This window comes from Mastigoproctus giganteus, chromosome 5 (genome assembly GCF_048544385.1).
Source record: "Mastigoproctus giganteus isolate SK-2022 chromosome 5, ASM4854438v1, whole genome shotgun sequence".
NCBI classification, from domain to species: Eukaryota; Metazoa; Arthropoda; class Arachnida; order Uropygi; family Thelyphonidae; genus Mastigoproctus; species Mastigoproctus giganteus.
In genome coordinates this window covers 222,312,015-222,333,700 of record NC_143579.1, presented here as the reverse complement: position 1 = coordinate 222,333,700, position 21,686 = coordinate 222,312,015, and the positions used below count along the sequence as shown (strand labels likewise).

The 21,686-nt window shown below is 34.0% G+C and overlaps 1 protein-coding gene across 1 annotated transcript in view; it reads right to left on the bottom strand.

Moving 5' to 3' along the window:
- The window catches only part of peng (Pumilio and CPL domain-containing protein penguin), an 88,484-nt gene that overhangs the window by 38,071 nt on the left and 28,727 nt on the right, over nt 1–21,686 (bottom strand). Inside the window, exons 5-8 of the mRNA XM_090374801.1 lie at nt 20,956–21,049; nt 7,002–7,068; nt 4,579–4,648; nt 324–428 (exon numbers count right to left, since the gene is read on the bottom strand). Of these exons, the coding sequence (XP_090230927.1) occupies nt 324–428; nt 4,579–4,648; nt 7,002–7,068; nt 20,956–21,049 (336 nt within the window). The remainder of the gene's footprint in view (nt 1–323; nt 429–4,578; nt 4,649–7,001; nt 7,069–20,955; nt 21,050–21,686) is intronic.

The window sequence follows — 21,686 nt, the reverse complement described above, 5'->3', positions numbered from 1 at the left end:
TCTAATTAGAATTGGTGTTTAATAGAATTAAAATTCAATTCACAAACGTGATCACAATGACTGGCGCTTACTACACATTGTATAGTGAACGGTACTTTACTATGGTGAGTTCGTCAGAATGTGATTTGATTGTACAGTGAATTAATTGTAAGGGGGTACATTGTATTTTTAACTATTTACATGAAACTTCGGATAATTGGGGCAGCTGCTTAATCAGGCCAAAATGCACTAGTCCCGATGTGTCCCAAATAACCGGAATGGACTGCATATATTAAAAAAGTTAAAATAACATATATTTCAAATAACTAGAACACTGATTTTACCTTTAAAAATGGAAAAACATTGCCATAAAATTCTTCAACTAGTTCAGCTCGCTGAGTAGCATTAGCATGTTCATTATAAGCACATTCTACTGCTGAAGCAGCTTCCTAATGAATTAAAATAAAATCTATAAAAATACAATAAATAAAATAAGTACCAATACAATATACTAAAAATTATCAAATATTTTAAAAAATAACAGAATTATCCTATGAAATGGCTTAGAGTTTTAATTTGAATGAAATTTCTCTGTGTGTGCATGTGAGAGTGAGAGATTCCATTTAGCCCTTTGAAGTAGAGTATCTGGTAACAGTGTTAGAAACCAATGTCTTGACAGTGTTAATCACAAGAATCAACGTGTGTGTGTGTGTGTGTGTGTGTGTGTGTGTGTGTGTGTGTGTGTGTGTGTGTGTGTGTGTGTGTACTATAGAGAAATTAGGCAGATGGGCTGTAAAATGGTATCTGAGGTTTAACACATTAATAAATGCAAGGAATTGCATATTTTTATTATTAGTAGTAATGATGCAAGAAAGTAAGCTTATACATCATCAGTAAAGAAAAAAAAAAAAAGAAAGAGAAGCCAACACTTCCCATTTCACCTCCTGGCCATCCCCTCTGACAGTTTATCCAGTTCTTCCTTGAATTTATTCAAAATACTCACCTTCACAACATCAGGTACAAGTTTGTTCTAACAATCAACCACCCTCTAGCTGAAGGCAAATTTTTGCACATCTAACCTACAACCAGTTTGTGTGTATAGTCTGAACAAGAGAAAATGTTTCAGAGGCACATAGCTTTCAATCCATTCAAAGCCCTAAACATCTCAATTAGATCTCCTTGCAGGTGCCTAGTCTCCAAACAGAGCTATTAACAAGCACAGACCATGTTTCAAAAAATTCTACCACATGAGCCTTGCACAGTCTCTCTGAGGGCAAACTGATCGACACAACTCTCATTATGTACTCCCTCCTACAGTGTCCAGGCAGAATTGAAGACACTTTCAATTTCAAACTTAACTTGTGACCTTTTCTCAATTGCTCTTTACTTGCTTTAATTGCTCTTTACTTGCTAATTAAATCTCCAGATCTCCTACTTTTAATATCATTATTACCAGCATGTTACAATAATATCACATTTTTCACCCTTAAAAGATGAGTGTTGTTCTACAAGATCATCTACTTTAGCTGCTGGCAAACATACCCAGGTCCTATTCCACCTGTCCTCTTTGCACAATATTTCCACACAATATATTTCCTGTTTCACTGACAATTGAGTCACCAACTATAGTTACTTCCTGTGGGACCAGGGATCTCTGCTGCAGAGGATGTCTTTGCATTGTCTGATGTTGACACATGGGCTCAGGCAATGGCCTTGGAACTGAGTGCTTGATGGATCCCGCTTATTTAATTCTTCAAGGGCATCAACTCTATTCTTTGAGCCTTCATATAATCCCATCAGAATGTTGAGTTTGTGCCTAACCTCCTCATGTTCTTCAACTAGTTCAGCTCGCTGAGTAGCATTAGCATGTTCATTATAGCATGTTGCAATGAACACACACAAAGGCATCCACTATGGCCGGTATCATGTCCTGCTAGAGGAAGATTCATATAAAGAGCACAAATAACACATGACATAATCCTGATTCATCTGAGAACTGCCTTCAGAAGTTCTACCCTGAAACAAAGCATTTCTGCTACTACTTTGAGCCCTTTGTTGTTTTGCCTCTCTAGCCTGAGGAATGATTTTAGTCTAAATTTAATTTAAAAAAAAAAACAACACAAATTAAGAGATCAAAAAGAATAATGCTAGGCCAATCCCACTTATTTAACAGTAGTGCAAACTATACATTTTTAGATTATGTTATGCACTATGTGATAAATCATGCAATTAAGACATGTTTATGTTACTATAAATTTATAGACCTCTTCTGATACTGATTACACTGCTACAAAATCACATAGAAAAATCTCAAAGGGTTTCCTATATCAATACAATATAATGGTGGCAAAGTTCAAATGTTCTTATTGATACAACACAAATGGAGCAGATATTGGTAGTAGTAATCCCAGAATAGCAAACCAATGTAGGATACCATAATCAAGGTAAGGGAGAACAAAAGACATCTAGGGGGGGGGGGTAAATGTACAGTCTAACATGAAGTTCTCTGAGCAGTGAACACAAGCTGCTAAGACAGCTCATAGGGTTCTGTCAATAATATACAGGAATTTTTCAAGCAGGAGAAAGGAGGTGATTATCCTTTTGTATAAGGCAATGGTTAGGCTGCACCTTGAGTGCTGCATTCAAGGCTGGAAGCTTCATTTTAGGAAAGATATGGATTTGTTGAAACATGTGCAGAGAAGGGCAACAAGATTAATCAGGTACACAAAAGGGTACATTGTGGTACTCTTACCAAGAATTAAACTGGAACTTATTACAGGTGCACATGCAATCCATTTTGTTTACAACATGAAGAAAAAATACACTAATTGCTAATGACACAAAACAAATGATTTTGCAAAGCAAGTACAATGCATCTCTAAGTTATCACATGTACACATATGGTAACTCGAAGGGTGTTTTTGAGAGTTCTAAATTTGAAAGAGAATGATAACAAATGTGTTTCATAGAAAAAACTACTTTCACATTGAAGGATTTAAAAAAAACCAAATATTCTTCTTAAGTAAATGAAATCTTTTTCAATTTCTCACACGCAATAATACTCTTGCAGTTTTATGTATACAAGCTGTACAATAAAACAAGCACTCTTGTTTATTATGTATAATTGTAGACACCTTCTAAAGAGAGAGTATCCATATTTTGAGATATTATTATTGTTTGATACTTGTAATCAATGCAAAAAAAGACAACATCTCTCTTCTAGCACTGCTATTCATTTGGTGAACTTCATAACAGTACTATATTACTCCAGCTAAATATAGAAATGGAGACTGGCCATAGAGCACCTGTGTGAATTAGTAAGTAATGTCAAGCTGGTGTCACTAGCTCATGAAGTATAACTGGCAAGAGCAGTTCACACTTAGTTATGAAGTTTACTGAAAGTGATAGTGAAAAAAAGAGAGAAATGTCACTTTTTTGCTTGGCTTACAGGTAATTAAGCAGCAAATAATATCTCAAAACACGGATACTCTCTCTATCTCTCCTCCCCACTCCCTCCCCCGCTCTTCTCTTGAAAAGATATGAACAAGTATCCATAACAAACAACATGGTGCCTGTTTTAATATACAGCTCTCACACAGTGTTGAATGATGGCAAAAAAGAAAATATTCTTAGCAACTCCTGTCAACCAGTGCAAGAAATTTACTGAATTTCTCCACAGCATAATTGTTACTTTCTCAACAAATTCGCTAAATTAAGGCATTAACCATCTATTCATGAATGTCTACCACAGTGAACCTAAAGGATTACAAACATTATGAAAATTCTGCATAGCATTAATAAGAATACATGACTAAAATTTTGTCTTGTTCTGACATTGACATGTTCTGAACATGTATGGATACTTTGAGTGTGTTGAAATTGAAAATGGTGTATTTTGGTCCCTTGAACTTTGAATTAACGAGGGTAATTCAAAGTGAATTCAAATCACTTAGAAAAAAAAGAGGGGGAATGTACCTAAATAGGTGCACTATAAGTAGTAGATTTTAGGTAAAAACATGCTTAGTGATAAGTTAATATAATAAGCAGATAGCATTTTATAAAAAAAAAAAAAAAACACACACACACTGAGAAAATGTTTTGATAATGACACAAATGTAAAATACTGTCTGATCACAAAGATTTCCTTTGGTATAAATATTAGTATTCAAGCAATACACAAGTATAACAATAATACAAAATTGAATTCTGGCTACTGGCAGGAAGGAATCTGATCGCAGGCTACACTTCCTTGTTGTCAACTTCGTAATTCACTAGAGTATTTTTCTATATAATCATGAGAAAACAATACACACAACAATGAAGAGATGACCTGTTTACATATATACCAATCTGCGCATAGCTAACTTGTATATATAAAGGTTTCTTAATATATATAAAGAATGGTATTGATTGTTTTTTTTTTATGACAACTAATTTATTTTATGAATGATTTTCATACTTAACAGGCATCTTGTTTTAATTTTTCTAACATGTATAAAGTTATAGAATAAGATTTTTTCATTTCGCTTTAAGCATTTCGCTATTTTTATATTTTTCTAACATTTATACCAAGTCTAATCAGTGTAATGAAATACTTACTTTGTGTCTCATAAATTCAACCACATGTCCCTGAAATGATTTTATGACATGGTCTTTTTGTTCTTTTGTCCTAAAAATAAATAAAATTTTAGAACCTCAACAAAACCCTGTCACAAAGTACGCAATGCATTATTACCCACATTAAATTATATAATAATTATTGTATAAATATTTAACTAACAAAATGACAACTTTTCTTTCTCTGCTTACTCAAAAATAAAACTTTTATGTTTGAGTGGCCCCCACACTTTATAACTCCATTTAAAATCCTAGACAGTGGTTTCCAATCTTTAACTCGAGTATCATTATTGGGGGAAAAAAAAAAAAAAAAAAAAAAAATATATATATATATATATATTATATTAGATAGTATGAACCAGAGCTGTAATGCTCAATACGTTCTACATTGATACCAATATTTGTAAAATAATAAGAAGATTACCTCAATATAGTACATACTTCCACATGATACTCTCCAGAAATTAAAACAAAAAGATCGAAAAACTTACATTAGAGTAACAAATAATTAAAAATCAATTTAACGCAATTAAAAATAAGAAAATTAATTAAAAGAATTTAATGAAAAAACTGCAAAACGATTTTCCTTCCTGAACCTGACAACGCTTTTTGACTGCATGTTGTGATCACAGGAATGAAAATTACTGAATAGGGGTGAGCATGAAACTTAAATAGGGATTATTTGTCTTCGTGCATGCGCCTAAAAGCCCATGAATCGGAGAATCAGATATGGCTGATGAACATTAACAGAATTTTTGTGTAATTTAATTTCTACAGTTTCTGCAATTAATAGTCATGTATAATTACGTTGAACACTAAGTATTTTGGCCTCGTTGAATAAAAAAGTATGTTTTTCGTTAACGGCGTGAAAGGCTAATTCTGACGCTGCTGAACGAGAAGCATGAACTGAGGCCACATGTTGATTAACACGAATATTCAAAGGAAAGCGCGTTGAACCTTGGTAAGACGAGCTGCAATCACCGCAAACAATGTTGTATACCAGGTCATTAATTTTGTTGCAAACGAGGAAAGGACTGAGCGATTGTTCAGTACAGTGTGTAATTTCCATATTGGCCTGGCCACAATTTTAAATTCAGTATCTTTAAAGAATCTGTTAAGTTGTTTGTGCCACTGTTCAACATATGGGACAGAAATAAAGTATTTTTTGATATTACTATTGTTGGTTGGTGTAGTATTTTGTATCCAATCCTTAGCTTGTACCCTAATTCGGTTTATTGTAGCAAGGGGATAACTCCTGTTTAAGAATCTGCTGGTTAATATTTGTATTTGTGAGTCCAAAGGTAATAAAGGCATTTTTGAAGCCACATGGTGGCAATATTGTGCAACATGATTTTGTATTGTGAATTTTTCCTTCTCCATTAATTTTATTCAGATTTGGCAATTTCAAATGATTATTATAATTTTTTTCAACTGTATCTAGGAAAGGTTTTAACTGTTTTTTAATCAGGATTTTATATCAAATAAGATTACTTTTTTTCAATTAAACTATGAATGATTTTGATATGAATAAATATTTATCACTGATCAGTAGTCTTTTGTTCTCTAAGACAATGCTTGTTGTTATTTGGTTTTTAGGAGCATTAGCAACTAAGGCCATATTGCTCCAGGAATATGCGGTGATCATTCCCTGATCTTTCCGCATCCCTGTATTTGGTGGTGACGGGATCGAACCCCGGTCTAATCAAGAAACGTGCGTTACGCACTGCTGCTTCTTCCCACCTGGCTACGGAGGCGCCCTAAGACAATGCATATTAGTCTTTTTATTTCATAATTATTGAAGAATCATTATTTATCTGAACATTGTTTCCATTAGCTTTGAACAAGGTTGGCTCTATATACATAGTTTGGCATCTTACTCGGATTTTTCATTATTGTTGCATGAAATATACCCTAACACTGTTCTTTTGAGCAGTGCAGTAACAAGATATCTCACTAGCTAACCGAACATTAACACAATGATATTTACTCATGTTAAATTTATCTATTGTGTCATATTATGTATAATAATTTGTATAACTATACACATTTCTGTTTGACAAAAATTGCAGAACAGTATTTGTAATATAGTGTAGATATCAGTTGCAAACATTTAATTAGCTAGAAATAAAAAACCCATTTTACTACACATAAGAATTTTTATTCCTGGTTACTCATCAAGACCCTGCATCAATATGTCAGAGATTACAAGAGGAATGCCAATTAGAACAGAAAGTAGCTTCTCTTTAATGGAACACATTTAGAAGTAGGACCTCTTATAAAGGTTTAGCATTAGCTACAAAATCATGATTATCATTAAAAATTGGCACACTGAGAAATGTTAATAAATTTTAATTCACTGGTTAATTTGCCTGATTATATACAAACACCATTAATAAGATACTCACCCATATTTTAGCATCTTTAAAAGAAAGAATTTGGCAAATTTGTCCTTAGCTAAGAGCAATAAAGAATCTAAAAAAAAAGAAAAACAAAAGAAAAGATTTTTAAAGCAGGTGATTTTCTTCAAGGAGAAAATATAAAATAAAACCTGCCTAATGTTCAATATTACATGAATGGGATGCAATATATGGTTTGCATAAGGAATGATTTCCCCAATATTTAATCAGGAAATTATATTCAATTACTAAAATGAAATAAAATAAATACATTTCAATGACTGCACATTTTAACTACATAATGTGGCAAATAAGTAATGAATTCATTGCTTTTTTGATCACTCATTATTCATTTCAATACAATAAAGTAAAGAAACAACTGAATTTGAATAAGGTGAAATATGGATAAGGAAAATATTTTCTTACTCATCTCCTTCGTTGGGAAATAGTCCCCAATGGACCAAATACACTTGTTACAGCATTCAACCAAGCTTTGAGTAGACTTGAAAAACTTATTTCATCTCCTTCGTTGGGAAATAGTCCCCAATGGACCAAATACACTTGTTACAGCATTCAACCAAGCTTTGAGTAGACTTGAAAAACTTATCTGCTGTGATGGTATTTAGGTGTGTGCTGTCACAAACACTATCAAATTGGCATCCTTTCAATCTCAATTTCAACACCAGCTCTCGTCCTCAACAATAATGCTGTTTAAGAACCCAGGTTTACCATCATCTGAGTTTTTTCTGACCATGCAAACAGTATGGACATATTTCTTTATAAATTTTTCTTATTTCTAAGTCTGTGGTAATTATGGACCTTATTGATTCCTTATTCACATTTAACATTCTGTGTTAATCGACAGTCACTTGCTAGTAAATTGTGCACTTTGTCCACAAATTGGGGACCATAGGTCATCCACTACATCTTCTCTGCCCTCTTCAAAACACTTAAACAATTGAAATGTTTGCACTCAGGACAGAGCCTTATCCCTATAAACTGTTCATAATATTTTACTCCAGTGGGACCTTTTCTTAGTTTTAAACAAAACTTAATATTGATCTGTTGTTCTATTCTTTGGTTCCTGATGGTGACATAGACATGACACAAAAAGCAACTTAAGACCAACTGAGGGTTGGTGGGAATGTCAAGGTCACACTTCTATGCTTCTTTAGTGCTCTCTCCCAGAGCAATACTTGCACTGTGTATAAACAAAGTAGCACTACTTTTTGAATCACTTTTATAAACCACACAGTTTCCTTTATTTTCAAATGGAGATGTATACAGCATCCAAAACTATCCAACCACCCATTTTTGTAATAGATGGGACCTTCCAGATAAACAAGTGACTCAGACTGAGAGGGGTGTTATTGTTAGATGTCACATGCTAGATTTGTGCAATTGCTGACAGCCTACACCATCCAGAGTCAACCACTGGAAGCGTGATGGTAGCACCACCACTCAGCAATGCACAGGAGGACCACGGAAGCCCATTCTGCATGACCAGAGTGCACTTGGAGTGGTAAAACATCAATCAAGAGTTAAGGTGCTAACATGGGTTGAGATCTGTACAAACACTGTGTATGGAATGACACAGCCTTGATATTCATGGGAGAGAGTGGCAGTGCATAAGCTAAAACCAGAAGACTTGTACGGTGCAAGAAATGCCATAACTGGTCCTTAGAGCAGTAGAAATTGGTTCTATGGAGCGACGAATCTTGCAATTCACCCTATGGGTGGGGAGAATGGCTGGAGAATATCTGTTAACAGAGTGCGGTGCCAACAATGAAGTTCAGAAGAGATGAGGTTTGCTTATCTCATTAAGATAATGGTGTATGTCATATTGCCAATGTTTTTCAAGAAGGGTTAATGCATGAATGTACAAACGTTGTGATGGCCAGTGCAAAGTTCAGATTTGAACCACACAGGATGACCTGGAATGTCAAGTGAGGACTAGACCAACATATTTCACACTAGTAGTTCAACTGGTCACTGTTCTGCAGGAGGAATGGGGGGCTTGTACCCACTACAGTCTATCACTTATTGGTAGAAAGCCAATCCAGATGGATGGAGTGTGTCAGAGTATCCAAAGGGAGACTGACATACTGCTGAAATGAGTGGCAATCTATAATAAAATCTTTATAAGAAGTCTTAAGGTGTATTCAATTTTTAGTGTTATAAATTAAAGAAAAGGATGACAAGGATGCAGTGATATTTTAGAACTTAAACATTGATTTTTATATAAAATAAGGCTTTTAATGATATATGTAACCTGAAAGTTGCATATTTCCTTAAAACCAAATGGACTTATGTTATTGAAGGTAATTACAACAAAATTTATATATATATATATATATATATATATATATATATAATTATGAATAAAAATTAAAATTAAGTAAAGAAAGAAAATGGATTTGAATTTGAATAGAGATAAAATGGAATATCAATAATATGAATTATGGATCAGGGACACTGCAAGAGCAAAGGTACCCTACAACCATAATGTATATATAGAAAATTATTTTAATGTTATGTGCAAATCTTTAATTTAACTTATGCTAATAATGAAAATACCGTGTACCCTGGGAGCGATGTATGTTGAATAAAGGGGGGGAAGAACGGAAAAGAGTAACGTTATAAACAAAGTGCGAATTTTGAAAAATGTAAAATTTGAAAAGAACGAAAATAGAAATAGCAGATTATTGAAAAGAACGACCAAAGTAGAAATAGCATTGCAGTATCTTTCATAATTTCTGTGTCATCTTCAGAGGTCATCCACCTAAATTATGAAAAAGAACAGCAATACTCTTACTTCTGTTTCTGACATGTTCTGTATGTCAAAAAAAAAAAAAAAAAAAAAAAAAAAAAACACGTGTACGCGGACACGTTGTAAAAAATAATTTAGAATATAAATATATATATATATATAATAATTATAAGAATATATATATATAATATATATAAGAATATAATAATTTATATTCTAAATTATTTTTTACAACGTGTCCGCGTACTCGTGTTTTTTTTTTTTTTTTTTTTTTGACATACAGAACATGTCAGAAACAGAAGTAAGAGTATTGCTGTTCTTTTTCATAATTTAGGTGGATGACCTCTGAAGATGACACAGAAATTATGAAAGATACTGCAATGCTATTTCTACTTTGGTCGTTCTTTTCAATAATCTGCTATTTCTATTTTCGTTCTTTTCAAATTTTACATTTTTCAAAATTCGCACTTTGTTTATAACGTTACTCTTTTCCGTTCTTCCCCCCCTTTATTCAACATACATCGCTCCCAGGGTACACGGTATTTTCATTATTAGCATAAGTTAAATTAAAGATTTGCACATAACATTAAAATAATTTTCTATATATACATTATGGTTGTAGGGTACCTTTGCTCTTGCAGTGTCCCTGATCCATAATTCATATTATTGATATTCCATTTTATCTCTATTCAAATTCAAATCCATTTTCTTTCTTTACTTAATTTTAATTTTTATTCATAATTATTATCCTAAGCTTTATCCAGGTTGAGCTCACGCCGCCTAGAACAGCTTATATACACCTTCACTTACATTTTTTATATTTCTACTCGATTTTCACTTGCAATATATTCACCTTCTTATCCCGATATTGAAAATACAGTTTACTTCTGGTTGCGCATACACTTTATTTATTTTGTTGTCCTTTTAATTATTATTGTAACTTAAAATTTTAATTTTAATGTAATTTTTATGCAATTTATATGAATGGAATCAGGTAACTTGGACAAAATACTACATGGGCAGAGTAGGATAAACTTGACCCCGGGTACACATGCTCTGTACTGTACTCCGAAACACGAATGTAACTCTGAACATACACATTTAACACACACAAGTCAGAGCACATCAGCATATAATGCTTCTAACTTAGATAAATATGGGATCCATATACTTAAATTTAACACCTGCAAGAATAAACTTTGTTTAACCTGTCCCTGCATACACCCGCAACATATTACAAATGATGCATCAAAACCTACTTTTTGTAAAACTAGTAATGTTATATACCTCATAACCTGCAAAACATGTAATATAAAATACGTCGGACAAACCAGCAATAAGCTACACGTAAGAATTAATCAGCATAGATCTGACATCAATAACTACTTAAAAAGAAATATTAACAATATAGAACAAGAAATAGAATATATGCATTTTCAATCTCACAACTTCAACAATATATACATATCCATATTAGCACAGATTAATAACGCTAATATTAGAACTAAACAAGAGGAAATATTTATGTTAAAATTAAAAACATTATACCCATATGGTCTAAATAATAAATTCAACCATAAAATTATTACCAATAACTTAGCAGATTGTTGTATATATGACAAATTTAATATAATAAAGTTCCATAGGAACCCTCGCAAACGTACTCATAAATCTAAAAATACTAGCAACAAACACAGTAATATTTTAGGTGATTTCGAAGTCACACTTAAAAACTGGGATAAGAACATTATAAATGTAAATGATATACATAATTTACTTTTCAGTACTAAACACAGTATACTGAAAGCATTGCACAAATTCATACGCACTTTCAAATTCGAATCCAAACATCTCTTTCATATAATAAATGATATTTGTAAATTTAATCTTAAAAACATAAGCTCGACAACACATGATAAAGATTCTATTATTATTTTGAACTTCAACAACCATATCATGGATAACATAAATATCAGTAAAATTGTAAATCAGCATAATCATCTACTTCCAAATACTAGTCCCAGTCATATTAAAGTAAGATATAAGTATAATAAACCCTTTGGATTATTAGCTTGCAACTACAAATCTATAGCTACCAGTTTAACATCACATATAACAGACACCAATAACTGCGTTTGTCAACAAACCAACATGCAGCAATATATTGATCCAGACTATGGACACATCATTACAGGAAATCTAAACATAGTTACGGACCCAATGCTAAGACATGTACTATCACAAGGATTCAAATTCAGGCCGCCCACCAAAATAAACATAACCAACTTCAATAAGCAGCTATATCAAGACCTGTTAAACTACTGCTTCCATCTAGCCTACAAAAATAACACGCCTATAGAAGCATACCATATGTGGATTAGCCATACATTCGCCCTATTCAAACATAAATATGCATTACAGAGTTCAAATTTATATTATCAGGGCACATACTATAACTTGACTGCATTAAAACAAAAACTGCTAGATTTTCACAAAAACTTCGTAATCACACCGGTAGATAAAGCAGCCAATAATTTTGCATTCATTTGCAAATATTTTTATACATATACTTTAACTAATGAACTTAACTCAAGCAATACCTACAAACCTATTTCCAGTACATGTAATATCATTACAAAAAAACTAATGGCCTTCAACAAAAAACTAAAGCTCAACTTAAATAATTACAGCTTACCTTACATCTACTTCATTCCTAAATTTCATAAAAAACCAACAGGCTTCAGATTCATAACCTCATGCAAAAATAGTTATGTACACAAATCAGGAAAAACACTTGAACGACTACTGCAACCACTGATGAATAAGATACATAACAGCAAAATCATAGGCAACAACCAACCTGTATTAAAATTTTTGCAAAGTAATACAGTCAATAATATTCAAACCTTTGATTTCCATAGCCTATTTACCAGTATCAATCAAACCAATCTCAAATTGGTACTCAAAGATATATATGATAAACATAAGAATTTTATTTCCTGCAACACCTATTACTGGAACAACATACTTAATTTATGTATTTCCAATAATTTCATATATGATGGCGATACAGTATATCACCAAACCAATGGAACACCTATGGGCAGCCCAGCCTCATGCATAATAGCCAACCTATATCTATACTGGTCAGAAACCTCATTTCCACAGGAACTAATACTATTTAGATATATAGATGACCTCATAGTAATTAACTGCCCGAATTTCATCCAGGATTATGCACATCTATACCCTAGCGAACTTGTACTAGAAAGAACTAACAATTCTGACACAGCAGCCCAATTTTTGGATCTAGACATCAATATAAAAAATGGTATAGCCTCCATCAATTTGTACAACAAACGTGAAGCTTTCAACTTTAGCATAGTAAACTATACACAATGGAATTCCAATATTTCCAAACAGGTACATGCTAACGTTATCTTAGCACAATGCATCAGAATTGCAACGATATGCAGCGACAAAACAACAGTTATTGATAACATCAGATCATTGTACAGTAAACTGACCAGAAATCTTTTTCCTATTAAATACCTACGTCATCATATCAATAAAGCCCTTAACATATTAAGGCACAAAAACTTAATAGATATCAATATAAACAGCATTATTAGTTTATAACTAATAATTACTCCCATACGCATCAAGTTTGTAAATAGTGTAAATACAATACACTAGGCCTCTTTGGTGTCTTACGGTCTGGAAAACTTGTACCCACCGATTGGTCTAACATAGTGTATTACCTTGTAATTATCTTGTAATTAATTTTGATTATATCTTGATTTATTTATCTATTTATTTGTTAATTGTAACTTATATATATCTTACACTTTAACACAACTGACTTAAGTACATGGTGCACCTACTCTCGGACAGTCGTTCAGGGTCCTAACTATAGGAACGGGTTTGCAACCCCGAACTACCCTAGCCCAACTTTATATCCCTAATTTCATCATCTTTTTGCTTTACTAAATTCTACATTTTATACTCTGTGAGCGATTAGTGTAACGAAAGCAATATCAGAGTACTATTTTTCTCACTATACCAAATCATAATTTTTCGCCTTAACAAAGTTTAGCTACTCTACTGCTACTTTGTAAGCAATTATATTTCTCTGCTATCCCGAAAGTTTGAGTATCATGTACTTAACTTGAACCTAGCGTAGCTCCACCGCTTACGTAAATTACAAAATATACATACACCAAAATTCGTCTAACGCTAGGTGCCGCTAGCGTTTCTTCACATATATACACTGTTTAGCCTCCGGCTCTTTCTTTTTTGTCGACCGGTCACGTAGCGGTAAGTTATTGACATTCTTGTCATTCTTGTCAATCGGACACTCGCTTCCTTTGTCTTCTCTTTTTGGCGGGTTACTTACTTCTGTAAGGTCATCCATGTTCTGTATGTTATACTTTGGAATAATATTTTTGCTTAACTTGTATTTTATTTTTTCAAAATTTATATTCTAAATTATTTTTTACAACGTGTCCGCGTACACGTGTTTTTTTTTTTTTTTTTTTTTGACATACAGAACATGTCAGAAACAGAAGTAAGAGTATTGCTGTTCTTTTTCATAATTTAGGTGGATGACCTCTGAAGATGACACAGAAATTATGAAAGATACTGCAATGCTATTTCTACTTTGGTCGTTCTTTTCAATAATCTGCTATTTCTATTTTCGTTCTTTTCAAATTTTACATTTTTCAAAATTCGCACTTTGTTTATAACGTTACTCTTTTCCGTTCTTCCCCCCCTTTATTCAACATACATCGCTCCCAGGGTACACGGTATTTTCATTATTAGCATAAGTTAAATTATTAGCATAAGTTAAATTAAAGATTTGCACATAACATTAAAATAATTTTCTATATATATATATATATATATATATATATATATATAAAAAAAACTCCACCATAGGAAAACAGTTGGCTTAAACTAAAACAAATGTGTAAATCGTGAATGCTCTACAAAACAGTGCAGACGGGCTGCAAGAGTAGTTCATGGTGTATTGTCAATGATATATAGGAATTTTTCTAGCAGGGATAAGGAGGTGATTATTCCCTTGTATAAGGCAATGGTCAGGCCAAACCTAGAGTACTGTATACAGGTCTGGAGGCCTCATTTCAAGAAGGTTGGTTGGTTGGTTGGTTATTAGGATTTTTATGGCGCATCAGCATCTAAGGCTATAGTGTGCCAAATTTCAAGAAGGATGTAGAGCTGCTGGAACGAGTACAGAGAAGGGCAACAAGATTAGTGAATGGAACAAAGGGGTGCTCTTACGAAGAAAGGCTTAAGTTTTGCAAATTACAGTGTCTGGAGACTAGGCACCAGCGAGGTGATCTGATAGAGGTGTATAAAGCCTTGAATGGTTTGAGCATGCTCAATGCTGATGGGATTCTTCCTCTTGCTCAGAATAATCACCTGAGAGGGCATAAATTCAAATTGAGGAAAGACAGATGTAGGATAGACTTGCGGAAATTTGCCTTTAGCCAGCGGGTGGTTGGTTTGTGGAACAGACTTCCATCTGCTGTCGTGGAAGTTGATAGCCTAAATAAGTTTAAGGCTCAGCTGGGCAGGTATTTTGAACGAACAGAGGGGTGAAGTGGAAGTGTTTTTTTTTTTTTTTTTGGCTGATGCTACTAATGCTACTAATGCCTCTACTAATGCTACTAATGCTAATGCTAAAACATTAAAAAAGCAAATAAATTTCTTGGAGTCACAGGATATTTGAACACAAAGGATAATTAATACATATGTTCCAAATTAGGCATATAAAAATTTTACATGAACAAACTGAAGCAAATGTAAATAAAAATGCATTAGGGCAAAGAACAGGAACCAATTAATCAATTGACAAAGCTTTTGAAAGTTAGGAACTCAAATTAAATATATATAAATAAATTTTAAAAATATAAAAAAAAAAGAAAAAAAGGAAAGGACTGCAGCACTGATATAAAATTCACATGTACTCAGACGAACTGCAGGCCATCAACAACGATCAGTATAGTGGCTTCACCACCTGTCATTCACTTGTAAAGGTTTGGGTTTAATTCCCATCTCTGGAGGAGTTTCTAAAGTAACCTTCAGTGAAGGCTGTGTACTCAGTCAGTCTCAGGAGGAGTCCCCCCCATCCCCAATGAGTTATTCTGGGTGCTTCAGTCAACACAACGTGCAAATAAGCCAGTGAATACACACTTATAAAGATATAATACACAATGTAACAATATGATCTAAGTTGCTGATGTGCCTAAAACCCAAACAATAACAGTTAACTTGAATAAATAGTGTAATATCATTAATTTTTCCCTATCTCTTCCATCATGCAGTATGATTGATGAATTTTGAGGTTATGATGAAACACCGTGGCGAGATCCAATATTCCTTACATTTCGAGGGTACAGCTCTAAAATGATGTTCGCAGGCTGGCCACTAGTTAGTACAACGAACCGAACCTATTGGTAATTCTCTAGGAGGCTTCCGGATCAGCTAGTGTATAATCTTGCTACCTTTACTCTGCCAGATAGTGACTGGAGGGAGTCCCAGTAGTGTGTATGCGGGGAGCATTGTCGAGGCCACGTTATGTCAAGGATCTGGGTATATTCTTACCATGTGTATGCCATATCCAAAAATTTCATTACTTCATACAGCATGTCCCACCCACTTTTTCTTACTATTGAATACACCATGAATTGTCAAACTAATCTGCAAAAACTCCCAAAAGATCTAAAACTCCCAAGCACTTTCTAACTCATTTCACAAATATACGTGGTCTCAATTTTAATCTTAACAATGTCCATTTCCACTTGCAGTCTGCCAAACCCCATGTACTTTTTCTGACAGAATCTCGGTTATCGGTTGATTCAACTACTACTCATCTCAGATGCCCAAATTATTTGCTGTATGATTCCTTTCGCCTCAAAGGTGGTACTTGTGCATATGTCCGTTCTGATATTCCCTGTCAGAGCCTTGGCAATTTGGAATCTACTCTCTCTGATCTTCTCTGGCTTAAAATCTCTCTACCTCATTGTGTAAAATTCATCTGTTGTCTCTACCATTCTCCCAACTCCACTAATCATTTGGAGCTCTTTGACTTCCTCTCTTTGCAACTTGACTTTCTCCAGTCCAACTTTCCTAACAGTGAGGTAATTTTCCTTGGTGATTTTAATGTTCACAACTCCAGCTGGCTTCCATTTTCTAGTCACACCGACCCAGCTGGTCAAGATTCTGAGGCTTTTGCAATTACTAATGACCTTGCACAGATTGTTCATTTACCTACAATCATACAGCCAACATGCTTGATATTTTTCTCACAAACAACCCTTCTAAGTACACAGTCGAAGTGAGAGGTCCTTTAGGCACTTCAGATCAGAATTTAATGATTGTCTCTTCTCCAATGGAGCCTTTATCTCATGGCTATTCCCAACCTCATGTTGTTTGGCATTACAAGAATGCAAAATGGGATGACCTGCGAGATTTATTTTCTTCTTTTCCTTGGTCAGATTACTGTTTCAAAACTTCTGATATCAACGTTTGCTCAGATCGTGTCAGTGAAATTATTCTTGCAGGAATGGAATCCTTTATCGCACACTCCACTTTAAAATCTCATCCTTTATCTAAACCTTGGTTTTCCACCAAATGTGCTAAGGCAGTTCAAGAGAAGAATGTTGGGTATCGTAATTGGCTTGTTTCTAATTCTCCAGTTTCATTTTCTGCCTACACCAAAGCTCGCAACAATTGTAAAGCAGTTATTAATCAGTCCAAACTAGAGTTTGAACAGGCTAAGAGTAGAAAACTTGCTTCTTGCCCTAATGGTAGCCAAACATTCTTGTCCCTTGCCAAAGCTATTGGCCGCAACTTTTGCCCATCTCTGCTCCCACCTCTGTCCAAACCACATGGTTCCGTTGTCACTTCAGCCAAGGATAAAGCTGACCTGCTAGCATCCCATTTTTCTTCCAACTCATATATTAATGATCTTGGTAAAACACCCCCCACCATTCCCAACACACTCCAATCAATGCCTCCTGTGGTCTTCCGTCAAAAGGATGTCAGAAGGATTTTGACGAATCTTGATGCTAAGAAAGCTCCAGGCCCCGATGATATTTCTCTACTTGTTCTCAAAATCTGTGCTCCTGAACTTACTCCTATTCTTTGCCGCCTTTTCTCACTTTCTTATTCCAAAGGTGTTTTTCCTTCTGCTTGGAAATTTGCTCATATCCAGCCAGTTCCTAAAAAGGGTGACAAATCCCTCCCATCCAATTATCGTCCCATTGCAATTACTTCTACTCTTTCTAAAGTAATGGAGAAATCAATTAACTGCCAACTATTAAACTACCTAGAAACCTTCCATCTGATCAACGATCGCCAGTATGGATTCCGTCAGTGTCGATCCACTGGTGATGTTCTGGCTTATGTTACCCATTTATGGGCTAATTCAATGGTAAGGTTCGGTGAAACACAAGTAGTTGCTCTTGACATCTCAAAGGCTTTCAATCGTGTTTGGCATAAAGGTCTTCTAAACAAGCTTCCATCTTATGGTTTGCCAAATATTTTTAGTAATTGGTTATCCAGTTTTCTCTCTGATCGCTCACTGAGGGTGGTGGTAGATGGCTCTCTGTCTTCTAACTTCTCCACTAATGCTGGTGTCCCCCAAGGTTCGGTTCTTTCCCACACTCTTTTCCTCTTGTATATTAATGACCTTCTTCCACTGACTGGAAATCCTATCCATAGCTTTGCTGATGATAGCACATTGCATTCCACTTTCCATTTTCAGAAACCTTGCCCTGCTGAATCAGCTTCAACTTCTCGAAAATCTGCTACCAATTCCCTAAATGTCGATCTTCAGGTAATTCTCCAGTGGGACAAAGACAACTTAGTTGATTTCAATCCTTCTAAAACCCAGTCTTGTCTTATATCTCACAAAAACGATTTTATTCTTCTGCTCCTATGCTTATCTTTGGTGACACTCCAATTTCTTGGCAAGATGATATATCTCTTTTAGGGATTACCCTGACTTCTAATCTCTCTTGGCAGAAGCACATTACAAATATTGCTTCCTCTGCATCTAAAAAACTTGGTTTTCTCTATCGCTCTCGGCGTTACTTTTCTTCCAAACAGCTGCTCACTCTGTATAAATTGCAAATCCGCCCTGCCATGGAATATTGTTCCCACATCTGGGGTGGTGCCCCAAAAACCTCTCTCAGGCTTCTTGATTCCATTCAGAAGAGGGCAGTTAGGTTAATTAATGATTCATCTGTAACAGAGTCTCTCCACTTGCTGTCTCATTGACGTACTGTTTCTGCTGCATGCGTCTTCTACAGATACTTCCATGGGCACTGTTCTTCTGAATTGGCTTCTATAATTCCCACTCTCTCTTTCAAAATAGTCTGAACATGTGCCGCCACCAGCCAACATCCATTTACTGTCCAACTTCAAACTCACAGAACCAACTTTTCATCTTCCTTGTTTATTCATTCAACTGCCGTTTTCTGGAACAACCTTTCTTCATACGTATTTCCTGAAAATTACAGTCTACAGAGGTTCAAGTACAGTGTCAACAAATATCTTCTTTCGTCTTCTCAACCTCCAACCCAAGCATGGTACTAAGTACTATAGGTTCTAATACCTCTCGTGTTTGGGGTTTACATAAAAAAAAAAAAAATTTAGCACATGTCAAAAAATGAATTTCTGTTTATACTCTCAGACAGTCATATAGGGGCACAGGAATTTACAAGACAGAGAATACAAAAAATTATTGTGTTTAGTGGTCATATGTGTTTGAACCCTAATCAATTCAAACATGTGGGCTAATATACCTCTGCGCTGACCACTCGGTTATATCAGGCTATATAAATTTGAATTCATTAGATAATATCTTACATATTTTAATTTTATATCCTATTGTTGTTATTTCTTGAAAATCTACATGGGCTTTTGCACATTGTTGTTGATGTTATATATTCGTATTATTTATTCTTCATCATTAAAAACCTTCAACTATACAAAACTCACTAATTTTATGGAGCAGCAATATTATAAACATTTTCCTTTGATTGATATAAAGCTTAATTAATAGTGTAATCCTCTGCCATTCAATTTAAGGAACTTTCATTGGACAACTTATTTCCCTAGAAGAAATTGCATCTATGTTTGTGAAAACTATTTTGAATTAAAAAAAAAAAAAAAAAAAAAAGGGATTCTAGTATGTTATCTTTGCTTACTGCCTTCTTTTTTCACAGCATTCTTACAATACTAAGATGAGCATCATAACCACAAACAAATTGATTACAACTAAAGATTTACTTTTTTACTTACATAACTTTAGAAAAGCAAACTCTATTACATTCCATTATTTTACTCTAAAAATGCAGCCATTGCTAATTTACATAATGCAATTCACAACACAAAATATCCATACTTCATAGATGCATCATTCACATTACAGTTTTTCTTTCACAGTGCAACAAGGATAGCAGAGATGGGGTAAACCCCTGGTGCCACCAGACAACTAACACAGTACAACAAGGATTCAAACAGGAATTACAGAAATATAAAAATTATTACCTAGGGATGATTCTACAAAGGAATACTTTCTGAACACAAGGTAGGCATGATCTGGAATCAACTGAAACTACTGATAAGCTGAACAATGAAAAATGTACTTTTGTATTAAACATATTGTTTATAGAGATATTGGTGTGTAATTGGCAGTCATTACAGCATGTTATTGCTTCAATAATGCTAACATTGTAACTTTTTATTCACACACAGTGCATTTTAAATGTGATGATTAATTTATTTGGTGAATAACTCCGTTAATTTAACAAGTGTATTCATTAGAATTCCACATAATACATGCTTACACACACATTCTCCCCACCCCCAGACAAACACAATACATGCAATAAGTGTATACTCTGTAAAGTAAACAGAATTCAATTTACTGTTATTCTTTCAGTGTTTATGTTTATATACATTTTACATAGAAATGGTTGAAGTTATTATTTTGATAAGTTCATTAAACAGCTTTCTGTATTTCTGAAATACTCAAAATTATTGTGGAAATTAAAATGCATTCAATTCTAACATCCAACAAAAAAAAAAATAAAATAATAATAAAAATAAAATAAAATAAATAAATAAAAAAGAAAACATCTTAGTTATTAAAAAACTTACCTTTTAGTTCTTCAAATACCATAGTCCTGTGCTCCTCGGTACCAACAGATAACAAACATTCGATTACACGAACTGTATCATGGCGAAATATCAACTATAAAAAAACAAAGGACCATTAATTCAGCATACCTTTATCTTCAAATTTTCTGTAGAAATGTTAAAAAAAAAAAAAAAAAAAAAAAAAACATTTGATAATTTAATTGTGAAATCATCATTTTCATTCGGCCTCAGTTGAACCCTCTTACAACTGGCTGCTGTAACAAGAATTTCACATTTCTAATCCTTTTTCGTGATGGTATGTTACATTAATGACTAATATCACAAATAGAAATATATAAAAAAAAAAAAAGATATTTATTAATAGTTAAGGCAAAGCTAAGTAATATTTGACAGGTGCTCACAATATATTTCAAAATGAGCATTTGCAACCTTTATACAGAAGTTTTGGTAAGCACGACAATTATGGCTGAAATGTTATCAGAAGACCCCAATTTGCTTCACTTTATCATTTTAAATGGAAAACAAAATGAAAATTTGACCAATATTTAGTTGAACTGCGCCTCTGGCCCTGATGACAGCAGCACACTGTCGAGGCATTGACAAGATCAATTTCTGAAGATAATCAACTGATAGTTCTTGGTTCCAAACATGAATTATGGCTTTCTGAAGTTCACGAAGGGTCTCTGGTTTCTTTCTGGCAACTGCAGACTCCACACGATGCCAACAGTTCT